The 22,467-nt window shown below is 44.1% G+C and overlaps 1 protein-coding gene across 10 annotated transcripts in view; it reads right to left on the reverse strand.

Moving 5' to 3' along the window:
• Positions 1-22,467, reverse strand: part of CSMD2 (CUB and Sushi multiple domains 2) — a 332,069-nt gene that overhangs the window by 97,688 nt on the left and 211,914 nt on the right. For all 10 annotated transcript variants that reach the window (XM_040534773.1, XM_040534777.1, XM_040534774.1 and 7 more), the window contains 10 exons: positions 21,723-22,049; positions 19,533-19,727; positions 16,753-16,891; positions 15,836-16,023; positions 15,220-15,408; positions 14,930-15,046; positions 8,962-9,177; positions 6,402-6,590; positions 2,264-2,433; positions 207-363 (listed from right to left, as the gene is read on the reverse strand). In XM_040534773.1, coding sequence (XP_040390707.1) covers positions 207-363; positions 2,264-2,433; positions 6,402-6,590; positions 8,962-9,177; positions 14,930-15,046; positions 15,220-15,408; positions 15,836-16,023; positions 16,753-16,891; positions 19,533-19,727; positions 21,723-22,049 — 1,887 coding nt within the window. The remainder of the gene's footprint in view (positions 1-206; positions 364-2,263; positions 2,434-6,401; positions 6,591-8,961; positions 9,178-14,929; positions 15,047-15,219; positions 15,409-15,835; positions 16,024-16,752; positions 16,892-19,532; positions 19,728-21,722; positions 22,050-22,467) is intronic.

Genomic DNA, 22,467 nt, shown 5'->3' on the forward strand with positions numbered 1-22,467 from the left:
GCTGCAAGTAGAAGTTTCTGTATCACCACTGCCTCATTCACAACAGAACAGGCTTGCTGGCATAATTCATCTCCCCCACTCTGCTTCCTCTTTAGACCCCAAGATCTTTACAGAAAGGACCGTTTGCTCTACTCATGCAACTGTAACAAAAATACACAACTACACCTCAGATTCCCATCTCACAGGCATATGGGCCCAAGACTTACTAGAAAACTGCAGCTCAAAGCCTTTACTCGTGTTCTCGTTGTTGGTGATGAACTCAAGCCACATGCTGCTGGAAGTGCTGTTTATGCTGGTGCCAAGCATTTCAGAGCGACTAAAGGAACCCAGCAGGCGAGCAGAGCTATTGCTGCCATCATAGACCTGGGAGGAACAAGAAACACATACTGGAAAACATCCTTTATTTGCTACTTGAGGGGTCAATTCCTCCATGACTGAGAATAGGGACAGCTCATTTGGAGCCAGTGAAATTATTCCCATTAAGAGTCTGGCTCGATGAGAGTTGATGATGCTGTTTGTTTGAGGAGCAGGATTCATGCCCTGGAGGATACGCATCCCTCCCCTTACACCTGAGCTTATACCGCACTCAGGGCCATGTATTCTGAACTAAACTCTCTTTCCAAAGCTGCAACACAGCTACTGGGAAAAACACTTTGTTCCTAGAGTGACTCATGGATCTGTCTTGACCCCACTATTATTTAAAAAAAAATAGATTTTTTTCTTTTGGATAGGATGATTCTCTTATGAGGATAAAGGGCAACTTCTCACTAATAGAGATTGACAGTAACTTTCCTCAGGAGTAGAAGAGAAGTTGATGACAAACCTGTTAAGAGAAAATAATTTCTTTCACAAGTATATTCTTTGCATTAGCAGGAAATCTCTCTCTTTCTAGTCATCCTGTGAGTTGAAAATATGTGGATTACACCTATCTCACAGTGCAGAAGTATGGCACTTAAAGAAGGACGGAGGCATTCTCCGAGAAGATGGTTTAGCACAGCAGCACACATCTTGTAATATTAATGCTTCCTACAAAACTGTTTCTTTGTGATTAATAGAAACTCAGCCTGGATTTGTCTCCTTCCATATAGAGTCCTGAAACTTGTAAATGCAGATTAATCTGAGTACGGGAATGCTGAAGAGCTTGAATTTAAATGAACCCGCTTTGCAGGGGATTCAGGCTTGGTTCCTAGAAACACAAAAATAATGCTATAAACCTCCCACTCCCTCATGTGTCAACAGTTCCCACTGTACAACTGTGCAGATTAAAAACTGAAGTCTAGCTACAAGGGGAAGATCTCCGGCATTCCAGTAAATCTATTAAATTATTTACCCAAATTAATGCGTATTTCCACACAGTTGGTGTACTTTCTGTAGCTCTGTGTGGTATTTGAAGATGATGGGTTAAAGCCTGTCTTTGCCTATCTACTCACTCTCAGAGGCCAAGTATTTCTCTCTAAAAATAAAAGTAGCCTCTCTCAGTCCATATGGGCTCTTTCCACTACTTTTGCTGTTTAAGACAGATGCTTGGTAACCTAAACAATAAGGCACAATATGTGTAACAAAGACTGAAGCCTTCCCTGCATCTTAGGGAAGACGACAGCAGAAGGTATACCAATACAGCAAAGATATCCACATTTTTACAGCATACAGAATTTGTTTATACACTCATCAGCAGAGTGAAGCCTCAAACAATCACCTAGGCTGAAGAGCACAGGATGTTCACTACTGCCTTAGTGCTGCTGCCAGGGACTGACATGAGCACGTGAAGTTCAGAGGTGCTCATTCCCTGAAATTATAGAATATGTTTTAAACGCAGCCAACTAATGCCCAACAGTGACACATGCTGATCAGACAGTTTCCCTGGGCTAGAATATATCGTTTCACAGCTATATCAGCTTTCTACCTTGTTCTAGCACTAGAGGGAATACCCACAGATAATATCCTAGCTCAGCTGCCTAGCCTTAGGAACAGTCTGATCCAGGAAGTCTTGCTGCTGTCTTCAAAGCAGCCATGTCAGGCACTTAGTGACACAGCAGTGACTCCTGGCTACGAAAGCCATATGAAGGACTTTTGGGGGGATGTCAGTCCAATTCCTAGTATGAGACCCTTCCAGAGATTACCACTGCACTGCTGGCACTGCCTGGGTGGCATTTTCCAGAGATTAGTCACAGCTAGCTCTGTTAAAATTTTAGGACATCACCTCCCTTTCAGATCTTGCTCTCATCACAGCACTACCCTTCACTGGTAGAGACAAAAGAATTACCTTGAGGACATCTCCTGCTTCCAGTTCAAAAGTCCTGGCTTTCAGCTGGATCCCCTTTCCTGGCTGCGTCTGGATGGAGTAGATGCACTCGTGGTTGTTGTTATAGTTTATTGGATAGTTGGGGGACAACAGAACACCTTGGGTTCCAGTTACAGATGAGCCACATTCAGCTATATAAAGACACAAAACCACATTTTAATAACCACAGATGCTCACTCCTTTCTATACCCATCTGCTAACATATCCATGAACTCTATTTCCAAGTGTAGTTAGTGAAAAAAACAAAGAAACAAACCCCAGCACTTACTAGCACCTCTATCATGCTTAAGCCTCAGGTGTTTTACAACAGATTAACATCCTCTCCTTGTACAGATAGGGAAACTGCGTCACAGAAAGTCAAAATCCATGGAAAGCCACCACCTGCTCAAAAGCATGTGTGTTTGTGATCCTTTCTGATCCATGAACCAGAAGGAAATTAAAATAATATTATTAGACTGAAAAAGTCTTTTGCCATGCTGTTTAGACAAATACCTTTACAACTTTTACATTAACATGGGAAATAAAAATTGTAATGGCATTCTTTTAACAGTCAGCACAGCACACAGCTGGCTGCTGGTACCTGTATGTTTCAAGTGTAGATCTCTGTGCAGAAAGAAATGCTCAGTGAAACTCTAAAATAATTACAAACGATAAAGCTATGTGTGAATTTGAAAATCTTCCCCAAAACAATTTCCTGAAAACTAAAAGGGCAAAATTTGACATTTCCTTTTGTTTGTTGTTAATTCTGCCCTTGGCTCTTCAGTTCATCATCTGACAATATTTTAAAGGACCTCTTGCCCCTTGCTCCCTGCTTTTGTTTTTCTTCCCAGCTTTGCAGCTAACAATTACATCCATTCCCACTAGAAAAAGAGAGAAAACTGGAAATCCTTTTGCCCCTCTGTTTCAGAAACTAGCTCTAATTTACATGTTTGTTTCCTCCCAACATGTCACTCAAAATCCCACAATGGGCTTGGGTTTTTCTGTGGCATAGAAAGAATTGACCTTTCTTGTTCAAAATACTAGGGATTGGGGGACGGAGAAGGAGATGCTGCTGCAGGAATCCCTGTCAACCTCTTGCTCAGGGAACTGGAAGGGTAGGGGTAGTATATGTTACTGCAATTGTTTCTCTCATTTCTGAGGGGGAGTTTATGTTCCGTTACAGGTTATAAACTGCTATAGTTCTGAAAGAGGAAAAAAAAAAAGACTCCCTTCTCTCTGTTATTCACTACGATCTGTCCCTCGCCTGTCCCTATTCTATTACATTCCTCTAGTAAGGCTTCTCTGCTTTTCTGCTCTGGGTAGTGTGAACAACATTTGTTTTTGAGTCATTTGAAGTTGGAAGATTTGTAAGTCACAAAACTAGGCAGAGTGATCTTCCTTAGAGAAGGAGGAGAATGACAGCTTTGGAGATTCAATCGATCTCGAATCTCATGAGATCTGGGTTTAAGGCTTCCAGGAAATAGAAAGAACCAACATTCGCCTATTTTATGTACTTCAGTTGCAAGCTTTTAAAGACACTATCTCTTTCTCCTACGAACATGCCACAGTGAGTATAACAGGAATGCTTGTAGCGAGGACATGCAGTCCTCACTACATGATATAGCGAACAGATATTCAAGTGCATCTGATTGCAAGCAGCAGTAGTACTGTGATAGCACTGAGCTTTCCCAGAGCTCACGGGACAATATGAAAATTAGCTCTTACCTGCTGGTATCTAAGGGAGGAAGCAAAAGTTTGCAACACTCAGATACAGCTTGAGGGCCTACTTGCAAAATGGCATCCCAACGATGTGTGCCCTCCTTCGAGGACACCTCTTGCCAGCAGTGACTGTCTTGTCTGAGCATCTGAGCCCTGCTAGAGCCACCGCAGCCCGTTTGCTACATAGACATACAATCCCCTAGCATATACAAATATATCCTGCAACCACTCTACGTTTAGGATTTTTTGTTACTCCGTGATTAGCTCCCACATGAGCAAACCATGAGTCGTCATTTTCTTGGCCTATTTACCCTGAAAGATTTTCAGCTGTAAAACATTGGCTTGCTTCTCCTTTGAGTCCCAGTGTTTTGTATGCACAACTGGGCAGATTTGTTCCAACTTGCCCTGAAAACAGCTTTTCTGATTAGCTAGCTCTGCCTCATCTCCACGGGTCCTTCGCAGCATACAAAGCTGCTGGATCTCAGGGAAACCATCATGGTGCATGTGCAGCTTTCCGCACCGACTCTGCTACCTCTGCTGGTCCTCCCGATAAAAGATGAAGGCAAAATAAGGAGGCAGCAGCAGACGTGGGGAGAGGAGGTACTTCTGAGGCGACTTTCTCCTTCCCCTCTTGGCCTCTACGGAAAGGATGACTTTCCCTTTAGCGCAGATTACCCGGGATTATGCTGGGGACATCAGCACTTGGCACCTGGTCTGAAGCAGCAGTCAGCGGGGAGGCATTCCTGCCCTGGAGAGACGGGCTGGCCAAGGGACAGGATCACCCTTGCTGCTATACAGATCCATCTAGAACAGGAACTGAATATAAAGTGTCTCGGCTCTCTGGCAAAAACACATCTGTGATCTGAGGGGCTACGTCCCCAGTTTCCATCTGTATCCTTTTTAACAGGGCAAGCACACAGGCTTGAATGTGCACTGCGGGCATCATGGAAAAAGCTGTCACCCTGCTACCAGAGTTCTGTGCACATCACCAGACGGGAAATTCGATCCGTTATTATAAAACCCACATGCTAATTCAAAGCCATCTACAGTAGGGAACTGGGAAAATGGAAGCCATTGTGTCCATTTAGGGATGTCTGAGGATCAGATTTAAGCTATGTTATGATTCTTTTTGATTTCTATTCCCTTGATGAACTTTCTCTGCAACCTGATTATTATTCATGCCCTGAAGAGGCTGCTTGTCACAGCAGGATGATGCAACCCTGAGACCTAGGCATTAAACAGTGCTGGGAAATGCATTCAGCATGGCAGGAGTCAACAGCAAAGCTCAACAGACTGAGAAAGTAGCCTGGCTCTTGCTGGGATGCCTTCTTTGTGAAGGTTGCACATAAAGAAAATCTACCTAGCGGGCTCTGCCAGAGTGAAAACAGGTAAGAGATCTGGTCTATCTGGTCTGAATGAATCCTTCTGTGGGTGACCCAGGCAGCAGCAGAGTACTGAATATTTTCCCCCTTACTAAACATACAACAAAACCAGAAATACGTTAATCTTCCTTTTGCAAAGGCCTGAGGCAGTGGTGATTCTTCTTCCTTTCTGCTTTCTCACTGTGGCACACTGCTGCTTCTGCTCTTTTTTGTGAGCCGCTGTGCTTGGAGGGGTCTCTGCGGGCTGGGCAGGGGGCTGCCCTGCAGACCTCACCAGACAAGGCTGTCTGGAGCCCATCTGCATTAGGGATGACAGCCAGAAACTTGCTCAGTGTTGCAGATGACTTCTTCCTCTCCTGTATCTCTAGATTTATTTATTAGTATAAATAATTGCCAGAGCAATTGCAAAAAAGGTACAATGGTTAGGAGGAAGAGAAATGCAAGGTGTATCGTGCTGGAAACCTCTGCAGAATAAGGAAAAAGAAAGAGCTACAGGGAGTTTTCCAGGGACATCCGCACTAATGTGAAATTTGCATTCCTTAAGATCACCTACACAGAAGCAGCTTTCATCTCTGGACTATTAAGTTTTATAGCACATGGATTTGAAGGGAGGATGGCCCTAAAACCAGGCTGTTTTACAGAACCTATCCCCAAAAGGATGACGTATCTCCCATAGTTTGTGACTCATTCACTTGTATGACCACCCGGGCTCGACCACAGCGCTGTGAATGGGCTGCAGAGACAGGGGGCTTCTGCTGACATGGGACCCCAACTGCAGGGCTCTCCTCGTGCTCCAATGTGGGATAGGACTGCAGCCCCTCTGCCCATCCCTGCCCTCCCCACACTGAGCCAGGGGGGCTGAATTTGTGCCAGCTCCCCATCTCCTCACCACCCGGCCTGTAAACTGAAGGATGCTGCCCCCGAGGCATCCCCCTGGCGTGTGCCGCACATCCCTGCCTGACTAAACGATCCAGCACAGCGAAACCAACCAAGCAAAATGAAAGCACATGACCACCTACCAACACACCTTGGCAGAGGCGAACTCCACACACGCCGCCGCCCCCCGAGGCAGGTGATGCGCGACGCGCCCTCCAGCCGGTACCCGGGGAAGCAGGAGAAGGTGAGGACGTCGCCCACGCCGAACTGCAGGCCCTTCCTGATGCTGTAGGCCGGGACCTCTGGCTCATCGCAGGGCTCCAAGTCGTATTCTGCAGGGGGACAAAGACGCGTATGGCATGGCAGGGTGACACCTCACAGCCCTTTCTCCCCAGCCGTGAACTTAAGGACGAGGGGGGAGCTTTGAGTTTCAAGCCAGCTGCAGTGCAGGTCTGAAAAAGAAGCATCCATGTGAGATGTACGACCTCTTTGACCACAAAGACCAGCTTGAGTCTCATTCTCCATACACAACCCTTGGGATTTCCAGGATATTGATTTAAACCAGCTCAAAATACAACAGGCCTTGTTTTCTGTCACTGTTGTCAGCCAAACAAGAAAGTGACACCAGTGGTGGCCAAACACGATGGAAATTTGTCATCCTCTCCCTGGTTTAGTAAAATGAAGATGAATTGATCCGGATGGGATTTCTGGTTGCCTCTCCATTACTAATCCTGAAAATGAATGAACACAGCATCCTGCTTGGGGAATGCAAGAGAACATTTAAGCTGCTACTAAACGAAAGGTCATGGAGCGTTATGGAAAAGAGCCAAATGTATGTCTTTGGTCACAAACCATTTTAAATGAAACCTTTTTTGAGAGCTATTTTTTGAACAAATAACAGAAGTGCAGAATACGAAGTATGTGCTTATATATATAAAGGAAGCTAAAAATATAACAGACTCCCATTTTCATTTTCCAAGAAAGGAAAGAAGTCCCAAAATACATTGAAAATAGCAGCTATAATTAGATAATTTGAGGCAATTTGTTTTAGACAAAAAGGTATTTTTCCCCATCAAAATGGAAGTTAATTGGAAATTTTCTGTCTAGTTTCCACAGAGCATCATCTCTGAATCGCTGACTTCAGAGGCCAGACAAAGGTATTGGAAACCAGATCTGAGTGCAGCAGGTTTTATTTGCATCTATGGCAACAGCTCTGTCCCTCAAAGACAAATCAGACTGAGCTCCACAATAAAAATGGTCATTTCTCTTCCTTACCAGCAGGCCGAAATTGCAGCAGTTGCCCTCAGGACTAAAATGTATCCTGAGATATAGAAAAGAACAGTAACAATATGATAAGCTTTTGTCCGTTACCTGATTGTTTTACAGAATGGCTTGTCAGGGCACTCAGGCAGCAAAGATTACATTTTCTGAAACGTGTGCACAGGCAAACACTTCAGCAGTCATTTGTAGGACTTCGGGGTAAAGGACACAGTTCAACACCTCACAGCCTTCAACCAGAGATCACCCAAGCAAGGCATTTGCAAGCGTGATGATCTGTTTTGCATAAGCAACCGTGCCTTTATTTGATTCTCTCTCCTCATGCACACACTGCTCTTCATTGACAACTTCTGAGAATCCAGACTTTCGTTTGAAGAAACCAGTATTTTGTACAAACAAACAGTTGAAACCTGCTGTCATCAGACTGAGCTTTGGAGACCTTGCCTCCATTCTCACCTCTAGACCTGTGCTTCTCTCTCTCCCGTGTCTCCATCCCAAGCCTCTGACTTATTGGAAATGCTCATGGCAAAAGCTCTCTCTCTCAGGTGCTGGTGCACAGCCAGATCTTCATTGGCACAGCTGGGGCAAAAAGGGCTTCTGCCATCAACAAAAACCTGTATCGCTTGATGCCCTGCTATTTGCACCAGGAAGTCTGCTTTAATTTGCTATTAGGAGGTCAGTTAGAGAAGGCCCAGCAAGAAAATACTTTTTCCAGCTTCCCAGCAATGCCAGTGGGCTCGTGGAAACCTGGCCTGGGTTACACGTGGCACATGTTACATCTAGGACAGGCTGAAGCCACGTGCAGAGGCTGGGTCACTGGGTGAGCATCCAACAGGAACACAGAACCAAAGAAAAAAACATAAAACAGGACCAGACGTACAATGGAAGTGATCGGTTCTGCTTTGCTCCTTATCCAAGAAGTCCAGATTGCCCAAAGCTGCCTTCCAAAATTTCCCATCTGTCCCAGCTTCCCAGGTTGGAAATGGAAATGCTCTATCTGCTCTATTTTCCTCTGACATACAGAGAAGGCAGGAATCTGGAGCAAAGAGGGATGGCCTCTTGGAGATACCCCAAGGAAAGGAGAACTGAAGCTCTGTCCATAAACAGAGAAATAAAGAACACTGGGTGAGGAGGGAGAGGATAACACCTTTGTAACGGTATATAATTTCAGTGGGTCCAATCCAGCCATCTACTGGGGCTCAAGGCAGGCAAAATTGCTGCATCTGGAGATATGGGGCCTGGAAAGAGAGTATCTCCTGTGACAACACAGTGCTTTAATGCTGGCACAATTTACCGGTGTAACAAGAGGAGCAACCTTCAATGACCTGAATCACTTGCACTGCATCAACAGGGACATATTCCCAAGATTTGCATTAAAGTTGGAAGAAAAGGGAAAGCATCAAGTCTGTCTGCCTCTGTTCTTACCTGAGAAGGTGATGTTGAAACCCTCGTAGGACATGGAGAAGTCTGAGATGAAGCGAATTTGGGCAGAGAAGTTTCCAAAGAGCCCTGCATTTAGTGGGGCGGGCAGCCGAGAGCCTGTGAGCTGCTTCAGCGGCTGGGCAAAGCTGGTGTTCTCAGTGATCAGGAGGTAGTCATGGCCATTCTCCAGGTGAAAGGTATGAAAGGTGAAGAACACACCTGCAGGGGAGGAAAAACAGAGATGGATTCAGCCAGCAGCTCTCCTCTGGCACCCTGTGGTCCCAAAGCACCTCTCCTCTCCCTGAGATATCACCATCCTTTTTTTTCCCTTTTATTTTTTTCTCCTATTTCCCAGTAATAGCAGCCCAACTGAGAAGAAAAAACACACTGAAAAGCTTGGGCACATTTATGTGAGGAATGAAACATTAAAAAAGTAAAACAAGGCTACGGTACAGGGCCTGGAACAGAATAAGGCCGTTAAAGTCTTCGATTCCCGTGCCTTTGTAACACAGGAACAGAGACAACAGAGGCTCACCCGAGGGAGGGATCAGCAGCAGAAAGGACTGAGCCTGGCAGCTCAGGGAAGTATTTTATTTTAAAAGTGTTGACCTTTAGATGGGTAGCAAGAAGAGCAGAAAGCTGTAGTTGTGAGGACTTATAAACAAAACCAAGTACATTCTGGAAGGAATTCCTACCGAGAAAAATGGGACTTAAGCCAAGTGCGAAGGTCAGAGCGGCTTCTCCAGAAGACAAAGCATGCCAGCACTATTACTGCGGGGACTTCTACACAAAAGGATGGGACCCAGTGCTACGCCCTGGAGGCTGGAGGACAACAGGACACGGACAGACCCACGTTTCCTCAGCCATGTGGCTGGTAAACATTTCACATGCATCTCCCAAGGAGGGCTACGCCTTGTGACCACGCTCCCTTCTGGGCAGGTGGGTGCCCGCGCACTGCTCCTGAGCCCCCGCTGCCCTCCCCGAGGCACTGAAGATTTTGGCATAGCATGCAGAGCCCAGGTTCTTGCCAGCTGCAGCAAATCTCAGAGGCAAAGAAAACCCCATCCACATCATTCTGACAAAAATAAAGACCACAATAGATTAAGCCAGGAAAAGAAGCAGACAAACACGGGGAAACTATTTGGCTCTTTCTCTACATTCAATTTCAACAATTTGAAACGTTTTGTCAAGCAGGCTGTGACCTTGCTGCATTTGTAAATTAACAAGCAAGGAGTAACAGATTACTTAAACCATCCTTCGCACTTACAGGAATGAGATAGTAAGTACCTCAAGACTTTGTAAAAGCCTCCAGCAAGGCAGTTATCATGCAGGAATTCAAACGCAATTAGAAACACTTACTTTCTCTGGAAAATAGTTCCATCTTTGAAAAACAAAAAATAGCAGAAACAGCTTTCACAGGGAAAAGTGAGGCAGAACCCTTTATGGGAAACCCTGTCACATTACCTCCACACCAAGTCAGCAAGCTAAAGCAACGCCTAGCACTCCATAAAGCCTCTTTGCATTTATACAGCTTCTTTAATCCAAGGAGTTTAGCAGACTTCCTGAGCACCGAGGGGCAGGCTCCAGAGCCCCGGCTCATGCTGAATTGGGCTTTACACTCCTCATAACCCCATGAACTCAACAGGGCTGTTTGCAGAGGAAGACTCCTCCATGTGAGCACAAGTGCTGTAATCTGGTCTTCATTAGTCACAGTCAGATTGCTGCCTCCTCGCACACATCAGGAGCGCCCAGTGGCATGACCAAGTTATTTCATTTAAGCCAATGATTAACAGCACAGAGACTGCCAGCCTGGTGAGACCCAAGGGCTGTCTTGCTCTGCATCCCATCTCTGCCAAACTACAGCATCAGCTGCTTCAAAAGCATGGGAAATCTGTAAATAAGGAACAGAGGAATAATCTCCTCCTTGCTCCCCACTCCCCATCAATTTCTGGAGATCAGGATGAGACCAACTGCTTGAAGCTCCGCAGTGTGATATTTAATATCCATCCCAACCAAAAAAAGTATTTTTGTCAGCATCAAATTGTAACTCTGAATATTCCATTTATCCCCATGTCTATCCAATTTCTTTTTGAAGGTTTACTGTCACATACAAGCAGTTTCCTTCCAAGGAATGAAGGACACAAAGGTTGGAAAGCAACACAAAGCCCTTCCCATAGAAATTATTGTTCTGGGAAGGTGCAGGGCTCACAGGACTTCTCAACTGCATCACATCTCAATGGTAACACATGCTGGTCTTTCCCTCTCCATCCCTGCACAGCAGCTCCTTGCACCTTGCTACCCTGCAGTGCCCCAGGCAGAAGCATGTGTGCAACTGCCTAGTGATGACTAAAAGGGGCCTCGGCTTTGACAATTCCTTTTTCATCCCCAGGTAAGTGTTACCTGGGACCTGGCAGAAAATGTTTAATTCAACTGTTCCCCTCTGTGGAACTCCATGAAAGTAGGAAACTTCGAACGGTTTCCAAGTGTTTATTATTCTTACCAGCAGTGTACTTGATTGAAAATAGGTATGACCTGTTTTGGCACAAAAACTCGGTGAGATGCAGTGAATACAAAATGCTTTAAGTTTTTCTTGTTTATCAACTGACAGTAGATTTATACCCTTGCCTTTACAAAACCCAATCTAGGGAACAGAAATAATATCACTCCACCAAAATCAACACACCACCAGAGAAACACAAGCATAACTCAGTCCCCAGAACGGGGAGGACAGCTCCTGACTCCAGGTCTTTTCAGATAACAAATCCAATCTCACAGCACAAGGCCCTTCCAGCAGCAGAGCCAGTTAAGGGCTGTGTAACTGTAGCCATAAGTGCTAATTACAAACTCATTTTAAAGGATTTGCGACTCTGATTAAACCTTTGCTCTGGTCTGAAATTTACTGTGGCACAAAATGTCTCTGTAAAGGCAGTTTTTTTCATTCTCTGTTAAAGAAACAACAAAACAAATTATAGGGAAAAGAAATCACTTTGAAGTCCTCAAATTAAAAATAATAGTCTCTATTTAAGCATTTAAATACCTTTAAAATTAAGCTGCTTTTAAACTTGAATTATACAGCTCATGAGTCCATAAAATAAATCAGTGTCTGCAGTCACATAAAAACAACTATTATAACAATGAACTTGTTTCCATTAGGGGACTTGTGTGCTGCCCATGTGCAAGAAGTTCATAAAGATCTGGGAGTGAGTAGCTCAAGATCGGCTTTTATGATGCAGATCATTTCACTGCTTGGTCATCAGCTTGGCAAGGATGGTCCAAGCCAAAAGCCCTGATTTTTTTTTTTTTCAGCTGGGAGAACTGAAAGACTTTCCAGGCCTGAGACAAGTGCTGAAAGTCCAAGCAGCAAAGCATTAGAAGAAGTGGGGGCAGGAGGCTTAAAACTAGAACAAGAAAAATGAAGTACAATGGCAAACACCTAAGTGATGCAAATATCCCCCTGCCTACTAAAGCTGCTCATAGCAGAATTGTTAAAAATTCTGGGATTAAAAAGTACCAGATTTACCCAGTGATCTCCAAGAATAGGGAACTAAAAGGACAAAGCACACTCTATAAAGATTCTGCACTGCAAGTGCACTGTGGATGAAGCTAGACAAGAACGGGGTTCAGCTACGCTTCTTCTAAGCCTTCTGTTCTTCAAGGACTAAGTTCATTTCATTTCAGTGGCTATTGCTCTAACTTGGGATCGCTCTGTTTGACTGCACTTTACTGAAGGAATGAGCAGAGACATTGCAAGAATGCTGAAAAGGACCGGGAGAAGCAATGCATTACACAGCAGCTGAAAGCAGCAATCACTGGGAAAACATATCATTAAGGAAAACAGAAAACTGTTGCAAGAGGAAGAATGCGTACGTACATGCATGTGTATGCACACTCTGACCAAAACAGCCCAGCATCTAAATACAGTTCAACGTGTTTCACAAAACATCAGAGGAAAGGACATCTTTCTTTGTTGTGTCTATCTTCCACTGCACTGGTAGATAAACAACCTGCCTGAACTACAGGGACAAGGAAGGAGAGGTTTTCCTCACACAAAATTTGGCTACACACCAGCTTATTTTAAGTGTACAACTTCCTCCATATATCCTCTCCTCTCACCTTAACCTTTAAATGGATTTGAAGATTTCCTGCATCCAAGCAGCTGCCTTCATGAAGCTTGCCTGGCCCAGAAAGCCCAAAAATGCAAGAGGAGTGTTTCTGCTTGGGGGCAAGCACTGCTCCCGACAGCCACAGCCCTGTGCCCTGCTGAAGGGCATGCCTGCACGGAGTGGGATTCCACCATCTCCTGCAGCTTATTTCTAACCAGCTCCTGAACGACAACACTAAAGGAAGGATACCAGCAGCGAACACAGAGAGGTGTGAAAATTTCAAATGAAACACAATGATACGAACATGCTCCGCTCACTGGTATAGAAGAGTCTCTTACTTTAGACAGTTCACTTTTCTCAGAAACTTATCCTGGATACCTATCAATTTTCACTACAACTAGCCAGACTTACAGAGTAACTCATGGCTTGATTTTCTAATACTCATTACCGCCACTGGGGCTAAAGTTTCAGAAAAAACTCATACATAGCTAAAACTGGGATGAGCTTCTCAGAGAGCTCCACGTGTAGCTTCTCAGAGCCAAACGTGGTCCAGTTCTGGACAGTCAGGTCCAGGGCTGAATTCTCTGACTTACCCAGAACTGTGCCACACCAAACTGCTCTAAATGATGTGCAGTTTTGTGTACTACTGAGCAGGGGACAAAGAGCCCCTAGACTTACAGAGGCATACCATCGCTGTTTGAAAATGCATCGCTCTTCAAGCTTTGCTTAGCTTGGTCAGAAGATTTTCTTTTGATATTGGCAAAAAAAGTGCATGGGCCATCAGAGTTACACTTTCTCATCTAAAACAGTGACAGTTTGCTGCATTGTGCTTAGCTTAGCAACAGGATAATGCAGTGCCTCATTGGAGAGCTGAATCCAAGGCAGAGTGGATTAATGAAGAGTGGATTGCTGCTACTCAACAGAATACTTTTCACAGCATGCGATGGTTCCCTTAATGCACTGTGCTGTTCATTGACAAGTTTATTTGCTGTAATACAAATGGTATTGCAAAATTGGCTCATGATAGCTCCCGTCGTGCTGATATCCAGTACAAGACAGTTACATAACTATGCATATAGTTACATAAAGGGTTTATACCCTTTGTGCTTACCCCAAGCAGATACGGACTGGGTGAACAGAAAAATCCCCCCCATCCTTCTCCATAAAACTTGTTCTCTAATCATCAATGATACATTACCCTGAGATTTTCCTCCAAGACAAAACATTGGCTTGTGCTGCACAGGAGGCTGGACTAAATATACCTGTGCACTGCCTTTAGGCTGACAGTACTCCTAGCTAGGGGGGAAATGAGAGCTGCAGAACTAGGGCAGACCTGGAAACTGACAGCCTGAATTCTGTCCTATGTTTGGGCATGATTTACTACATGCTTCCGCTTCTTCATCTGTAAAACGTTATACAGATAACGACCGGGCACAATGAACAACACTATGGGCGAAAGCACTACCGAGTACCAAATAATACTGCAGCAGTGGCAGCTCTCCCTTCCTCTGTGTGGCATTACTGGCACCCAGATACTAGCTACCTTTTCAGAGGGTATTGCCACAAAGCTGTCTAAAACTGAAGACAGCTCCTGGCACAGGCTCTCTGATCTGGGGTTTGGTATAGGCCCACCTTTCCCTCTAAAAGTCCTCTCTGTTTTAAGGGGAATAAGAGACGTGATCACAAAAACCTTTGTCTTGTCCAGAGACAATATTTGAGTGGTGGCAGGAATGACAGCTGGCCAGACTACACGGGTACCCATCATCACTGCCTTGGAGACAAACACATGGAGCACTGGCCTCCCACTGACCACCCTCCTGCAGTGCCAAGTTCATCTCTAAAACCACTGAAAGCTAAAGATTTCTCACCTTTTCCATGTGAAGTTTCTATTGTCCATGTGCAGTTCAAGTTATTTGGATAAAAATCAGGAAAGCCTGGGGATAAGATGGTACCACTGGAACCACGAATGTAACCTCCACATAGAGCTGAAAAAAAAAACACACACAAAACAACCCATCAAAACCAGTCGAAACAAAGCCCAACCCATCAAAATAAAACAAAACACATACATCAAATGTCATTGTGAACTTCCTAATTGCTGCTCTGCTTTTGTAGCAGATCTGCAAATTAAGTGTTTGCCATCTTCTGCACTCCTTACCCTCACAGCTTGGCAGTGGCCTGCTCCACTGGAAGTTTGGCTCACACTCCAGGGCTTCGTTGTCGCTCAGAGTGTAGCCTGAATCACAGCTGAACGTCACCAGTGCTCCCACGTAGAAATCATTCCCATGGCGCTGTCCATTTACAGGGATCCCTGGATCCAAGCAGTGGTCTGACTGGAGCTTCACAGCTGTGACAAACAAACCCATTCCCATCAGACCACTCAGTGGCTGCAGACCCTGCTGCAAGGTGCAGTTATTAGTCTGGGGGAAAGTTTACTCCTCATATAAGCTCATTTGAAGTCCTATTGATTATCCCCAAGGAAAGAGGATGAAATGGGCAGAGAAACTCAACTTCGTTTCTTTCCAAAATATATTGTGTTCCTTCTAATAATATTCTGTAGATGCTAAAATAAAAATAGAAAAAAAAAAACACCTCTAAACAATCAAGATGGTCAAAAAAGCAGAAAGTGCTACTTGACTTGTAATAGCTTCACATTCTCAAATCACTAATAGTGCTAACTGCCTGGTGAAGGGGAGAAGCAAGTCCAACGGGTCTTTGATTGAGTCCATTGTGTGGCTGGAGAGGGTGTAATTACATGAAGAAGTTGCACTTACTTTCATATCGGATCTGAAAGCCTATATCAGAGTGGCTTTTGTCAGTGGTGAAGAGGAGGTAGAGGTAGTTGCTGGTGCTGATGAGGAACTGGGGCACCTGAGTCCCATCATAGACACCTATCAATGGGGAAGAATAGGACCGGCCATCTCGCACCTCCAGGGTGTCGTAATTCACCTCAGTCTTAAACCTGAAAGGGATGCAAAAATATGTCTGTGAAAAAAAACAGCACTGCTAATTTTTCTTTATTGTAATCCTGAATGTCCTCTAATGACTAGAAGGCAGCACGGGCTATGGGATAACATATGGGTGCATTACTACTGCTTGATCTTTGGCTGGCTGAGCATGTTACTAACAACTTATCATTCCCCTCCTGTGCATTTCAGTTTCTTTCTAATCTTTCCCCTGCTTTATCTACTGATTCGGTACAGTTTTTGCAGCAACAAGCATCACATGCTATGTGAACAATTACTTCTCAGACATATGGATGAGGGTTCAAGAAAGTGTAACCTCCTCAGAAAGTGAAATCTGGGGCAAGTCAAGAGACTCAGCACTCCTGAGTCAGGGCCAGATCCTCACCGCTGCCTCTTGCTGGCTGACTGAGCACACATGGGAGCTCAGCCTCTGAATATGTGTTCAACATGCATCTAAAACAGCACTGCAAATTAGCAGGAATTAGTCAAAACAAGAAGGGAAAATCACCATTTTCTACTTTTTCTTCTTGGCCGTTAATGAAAACTCCACATGTTGTCAAAAGTTAATAAAAAAACAGAAAGAGAGAACCTCACTGCCAAACTTAATGCCGAGCGGTTCATCCCCTTTCCCTCTGGGGACAACTACAACCCAGCTCTGCAAGAACCACCAAAACCACCCGCTAAATCTGCAGACAGGAAACTTCTGAGAAATCCGTGGTGAGCACCTGTCAAATGTGATCTTGATGGGGTAGCCCGGCTGGGCCTCTATCACCCAGGCGCAGCTCAGGGAGTCCTTGTAGAAGCCAGGCCAGCCAGGGGACAGGATCGTTCCGCTGGGGGATGTCAGGTGGCCCCCACACGGAGCTGGGGGAAAGCAAATGACAAAAATTCAGGTAAGAAGCTGCGGCATGACCAGATATACCTGTCCCTTCCAGGCAGCACTGTCCTGACGTACAATAGCTTTCATGCATTATTGTTTCTTATGTGTTAAAAATAATCAGAAGCAGATGAAATATCGCTAGATTGGAAGAAACTGCCTGTTTAGTTTAAATTTAACATGTAGCAGTCTGCTACTATATCTCTGGGAAAGTCAGCAGCCTGACCTTGTACAGCGGCTCTAAGCGGACAGGGTATAATAATAATAATTAGATATAAAACCAGAGAAAACTGCAAGGTCAGTTTGGATTTCAGTAGCTGCAGGTGCCAGAAAATCTTTCATATCTGAGGTAATTGAGTCATGTTTTTTCTACCATAAGGGACATCACAAGACTGTGGCATTTATTCCACGTTGCGGTCCCTTGCGCCATCAGCAGAAGCTGAAGGCAGAGTATTATCTTTTCTGGAAAAAGGACACCGGTTCTGAGGGACCAGAGATACAAAATCTTATCGTCCTAAATTGCAATGCATTGTCCTCTAAAAAAATCAGACAGGACAGAAAAGTGTGTGTGTTCCTGGGACTTTGTGGGCACCTCGCAGGCTTCATCCCCCAGGCATTCCTTCACAGCCGGCTGAGCTATCACTGCCGGAGGCGCTCATCTCCCCGCAGCAGCAGGACCCCATTACTATCACCACTCCAGGGAACTTCCATGGGGCAGACCAAGCCTGTCGGCCCCAAAAACTTACTTCCAGGTGAGCCCTCGCAGACCAGGGCAGCCCAGCTTCCCCAGAGCAGCTGCTGAAGCCTATCCTCAGGGGCAGCCATGGTGCAAGCCCTGCACAGGCTATGAAGTGCCATACTTGATATGATCTTAAATACCTACCTAAGTCTGGGCCTAAAATCTTCACTGCTGATCTGAAGGACGCCAAATAAAAGTCAATTGATCTCCAGTGGATCTTAACCAATTATTTTTGAATAAGATGCTCCTTTCTGCCCCAAAGCTATGTAATTTCCTGTCATGACTTCTATCCATCTTTCAGTTCTTCTTTTAGGTCTTTTTCTTTTCCACTAATTTTTTCAAGCAATGAACAGTATTTTAGATCCATATACTTCCTCTTACTTTAATAAGGCTAATCAAAACGTACACTGAATCCAGTGCACACTGAAGCGTGAGTCAAAGAGATCACCACTGTGAAAAAAAACCAAGTTAATGGCATAAGGCTATCTAAGGTTAAAGCTTTCAAATACAAAAGTTGAATAAAAGTATATTATTTAATGTATGTTTCCCTCTTACACTTGGAGATACATAAACTTAAATGCTCACACTTGTGAAAGGAACAGAAACCCTCAATCAAACCTACAGACATTTTATTGTCAGCTGCTTGCAAAAGAACAACTAGACAAGAAAATAAAAAGTCCAGCTTCTTTCTACTTAAAAGTTATTGAACACAATTGATGCCTCTTATTTCAATTTCAAAGACAATGGACTAGATTGTGTGCTTTCTGCTGCTCATCCATTTGAACAAAGCATGACCAATTACTGAAATTATTTCTCAGTATTACTTCTTTTATTCAAAGTGTTGTAAATACCAGTGCAGAGCATCACTTTTCTGAGAACAGAGGGTAGAGGAAGACTTTTCACCTCTAATGAGCTCTATTTTTTCCTTTCTTTTCTATAGCAGAAGCTTTAAAGGACTACGAAAAAGCTTTGAAATCTGCATTAATGTCTTTCATTCAACCATTTCAATTCATTTCCCCCATTTCTGTACTGGCTAGCACAGTTGTTGTGGCACGGAGATGTAGACAACATTTCTGGTTCTTGGTTGCTGGAATCAGAAGGGATTGATGTACCACACTGACAAAGACACGCTGAAGGTGTGTGTGTGTGCATGTGAATGTTTGCAGCAATGAGTTCTCTTTTCACAGTGAATATCTGTACCTTTTGCTGCTTTCATTATATAAATATTATATAACGTATTTTACATGCACCAAAAATCAGGACAGAAGACATATCTCCACCTATCTTCCATGCTCTGTTCTTTAATTCCTTTCATGACAGGAGTAGCAGGGAAGCTTTTAGCCATCAGTAAATCAAAGCCTTCTATTTATTGCCGTTATTAGAAAAATGCTTGTTTAACATGAGCTCTGTAAATAATTCTCATTGTTCCTTTTACAAAAAAAAAAAGAATTATAAATAAACTGAGTTCAGTGCTCAGTGTTTGTTGGACTAGCACTTCCTCCTCAGCAAACTCTTCTGTGCAGACAGTACCTTCCAGAGCTATACAAAATCCTGCCCATAACTGAGAAGCTGAGGGTTAGAACAAAAGCCCAATAGTCCTTCAGGTCTTAAAAACAAATGCCTCTCCCTGCATGATGGCAGAGGACTCCAGCAAAGCCATCATTGTATACCCTTGCTATGGAATTACACTTCAAATCTAACCAAGCACCCTTTCACATCAACAGAAATCTACCTCTTGGGCGATATTGAAACTAGAAGATTTGGATTATATGACTGGGACCTTGATAGGCAGAACTACTGACCCTTTTCCCCAAAGGCTGCAAATGTTAGGGGATGATTCTCTGTCCTGGGTGCACAAGCAGACTAGTAGGAAGGACACCAAAATTTACCTTCGCATCTGAGCACTGCATTGTTCCAGACCACGTTTCCCTCCTTCAAGATGCAGGTGATGGTTTCTGAGCCATGGGTCCTAATGAAGCCCTCATCACAAAGGAACGACACAGAGCTGCCAAGCTGGAGGCTGTCACCAAATCGCTTTCCGTTCACAGGCACGCCAGGGTCAGGGCACTCGTTATGCCTAAATGCTAAAAGGGAACGAGAAGAGGACAATAAATGATTTGTTTCCCTTAACTCTAATATAATAATCAGGCAGACCACAAGGTTAGGAATTAAACTACATTTTCACATCCTTTCTATGATGGCAATTAACACACGATCTTGCCCCCGGTCAGCCTACCCTTCTCACAGGGAAGACAAACCAACTCGAACTTGAATCTGACCCACTATCATCCCAGCAAGGCCACTGAGTTCCACACAGACAAGTCAGCCCATGGCAGAAATCACGTTACAACCTCTTGTCTAAGCTGCTAACCAAACCAATTTTAGCAGTCGTTCACATATGGAAAAACACAAATAGAAAATAGAGTCAGATTAAAAAGAACAACTCTAAAAACACCACGGTTCATGCATCTAGATAGAAGGACATAAGCTAACCATTAATGAGAAAAGCATGTTCTGTGATTGACTGCCATATAGTCCCCAACCTTACTTATCATCATTACTAGGATAAAACGAAGGACACAAAGCAATTACCTTTCTAGGTGTTCCAAAGTTAAATATGGAATTGAACAGATACATAGCTCTCCTTAAAGGACTGCCCTTTCCATGCAGTTAAAAACTAGGCCAGCCAACCAATCAGAAAATAAGTCTACAGACTTAATTTCCCATTAAGTGCATAATTAAGTACTACATCTTCATATGCTACAAGGTGGTCTTCCGAGATGAACAGCATATAAAAGATTAAAGCCTCCAGTTTAATTATACCCACATGCTTTTAGGTTCCTTAACGCACTTGACCAAACTCAGAAGAGTTCTGGATTTCCTACAAAGCATCCTTACTGGTACAATAACTTGTTACTAGACACTGCTAAAGGGGAAAACACAGGCTGAATCTGTTCCTTGTGCTCTTGGATCTTGTAGCAATGTGTTGTCTCCTGCCTCAAACCTAAACGAAATGAACGGCAAGGTGTCGGATAAAGAGTCAGGAGCTCCCTTTTGGCAGTTCAAACAGAACAGATTAACTCGTACACTTAAGAGTCATTTACAACAGTAAAATATAATAATAATTTAGCTTTAAAATGGCTTCGTACGAGGCCACAACTCCCAGGATAGGCATGAAGCATTCAGAAATGCCTACTGCACCACTGGCTTTCTGTATGAGCTATCTCCTAACTCAACAGCATCAAGGACTCAATCTTAGGTATGTGATACTGCCACACACGATACATCATCTGATGAGCTTGCCGTAGTGTGGCAAATGATTTCTTAAGAACTCCGATTTTTATTTTTTTTTAAATAGAGGATTTGCAATCATAGCTAGAAGGGCTATTAATTTAGCTGTGCCACTAAAGGCTATTGTAACAAAGTCATTTATCAGTTCTGCTGAATAGGTTTAATAATGCTCTTTAGAAAATTACAGGACAATACGAGGATAAAATTACCGTAGCATTCATTTGAGATTTGAAGACTGGACTTACGTGAAGCCAAATATATCCATGGAAGTTTCAATGCTTTGCATTATAAGACTTTGCAACATGTTTCCTTTGGTGTTTGAAGTCCTACATACCTACAGGAGTCAGCAAATGATGGTAGTATTGACTGATGAACACAGCTATCTGAGATCTAGCAGCTGCATCAGGCTGTCCACAAAGCATCGTCTCACCTCAGCGAGCAGAATGCAGACACAAAGAGGGAAGTTGAAGCCCACAGCAAGCTGGGGACTGATGGGTGGAACAAAACCCCTGGATGCTCCATGGACAGATAATCCAGGGCCAAACTGTTTCTTGCACCGCTGGGTAACGCTAAACTACATGGCCAGAAAGAACATCTGCATGCAACTCCACGCTTGAAAGCCAATCCTCTATTACCCAACTGCAAATCAGATGTATCCCATTTCCAATCCCCCAGTTTTCAGACTCACTCTGGATTTGCAATGACTTCAGTAAGATCACTCTTGCCAACAGGTACCCAACAAGAATTTGGAGCTTAAAATGAAAACAAGAAGGAAGGATTGATCTTACTAGTGAAGGTTATGTTGAAGCCTCTCTTCTCCATGGAGTGGTCAGTCTGGAACTCCAGCCTGGCTACGTGACCGCTGCTGGTCAGAGAGGAAGGGATCTGGTTTCCTGAGAAGGTCCCCAGCACCGGCGACTCAGCAGTCCCACCATCCTTCACGGCTAGGAAATCAAACTGAGGCTCCACATCAAAATCATTGAAAGCCAAGTGAATTCGGCTCTCTGGTTTAGCTATAATTAACCAAACACAGTGCAAGCTGCTTCCATATTCTTCAGGGTAATTTGGTGACAGCACAATCCCGGACGGGGTGGTGAAGTTGAAAAAGCAGGAAACTGCAATGAGAAATCACCATCAATCATGCAGCACAGTGCTCCTACAAGCTGCTGTCATGTTTCCCCCCCCCTCCTTGTCCCTTGAGCTGGGTGATTCCTGCAAATCCCCAAGTGCTTGGCTTCTCAGAAAAAATTAAAGAAAGGAAGGGCTCAGTGCTCCATTCACTGCTGGATGTCAGTGATTTATTTGCATGGGGAAGAAGTTGCTTCAAAGTGGTCTCCAGTCCCTACTTTTGGCTGACTTGCAATTCTCCAGTCTAGCACAATGCTGCCCCTCACGTTTGTACAGGCTTTGTGCCATGCACGATGGAATATGGCTTTCTTTTTCTGCAGGAAGAAAATGTCACTCAGCCAGGTGGGGATTCAGTATATCGCAGGTGAATTCTCCTGCATATCCCCATGAGAAATCCTGCAAGAG

This window comes from Cygnus olor, chromosome 23, assembly GCF_009769625.2.
Source record: "Cygnus olor isolate bCygOlo1 chromosome 23, bCygOlo1.pri.v2, whole genome shotgun sequence".
NCBI classification, from domain to species: Eukaryota; Metazoa; Chordata; class Aves; order Anseriformes; family Anatidae; genus Cygnus; species Cygnus olor.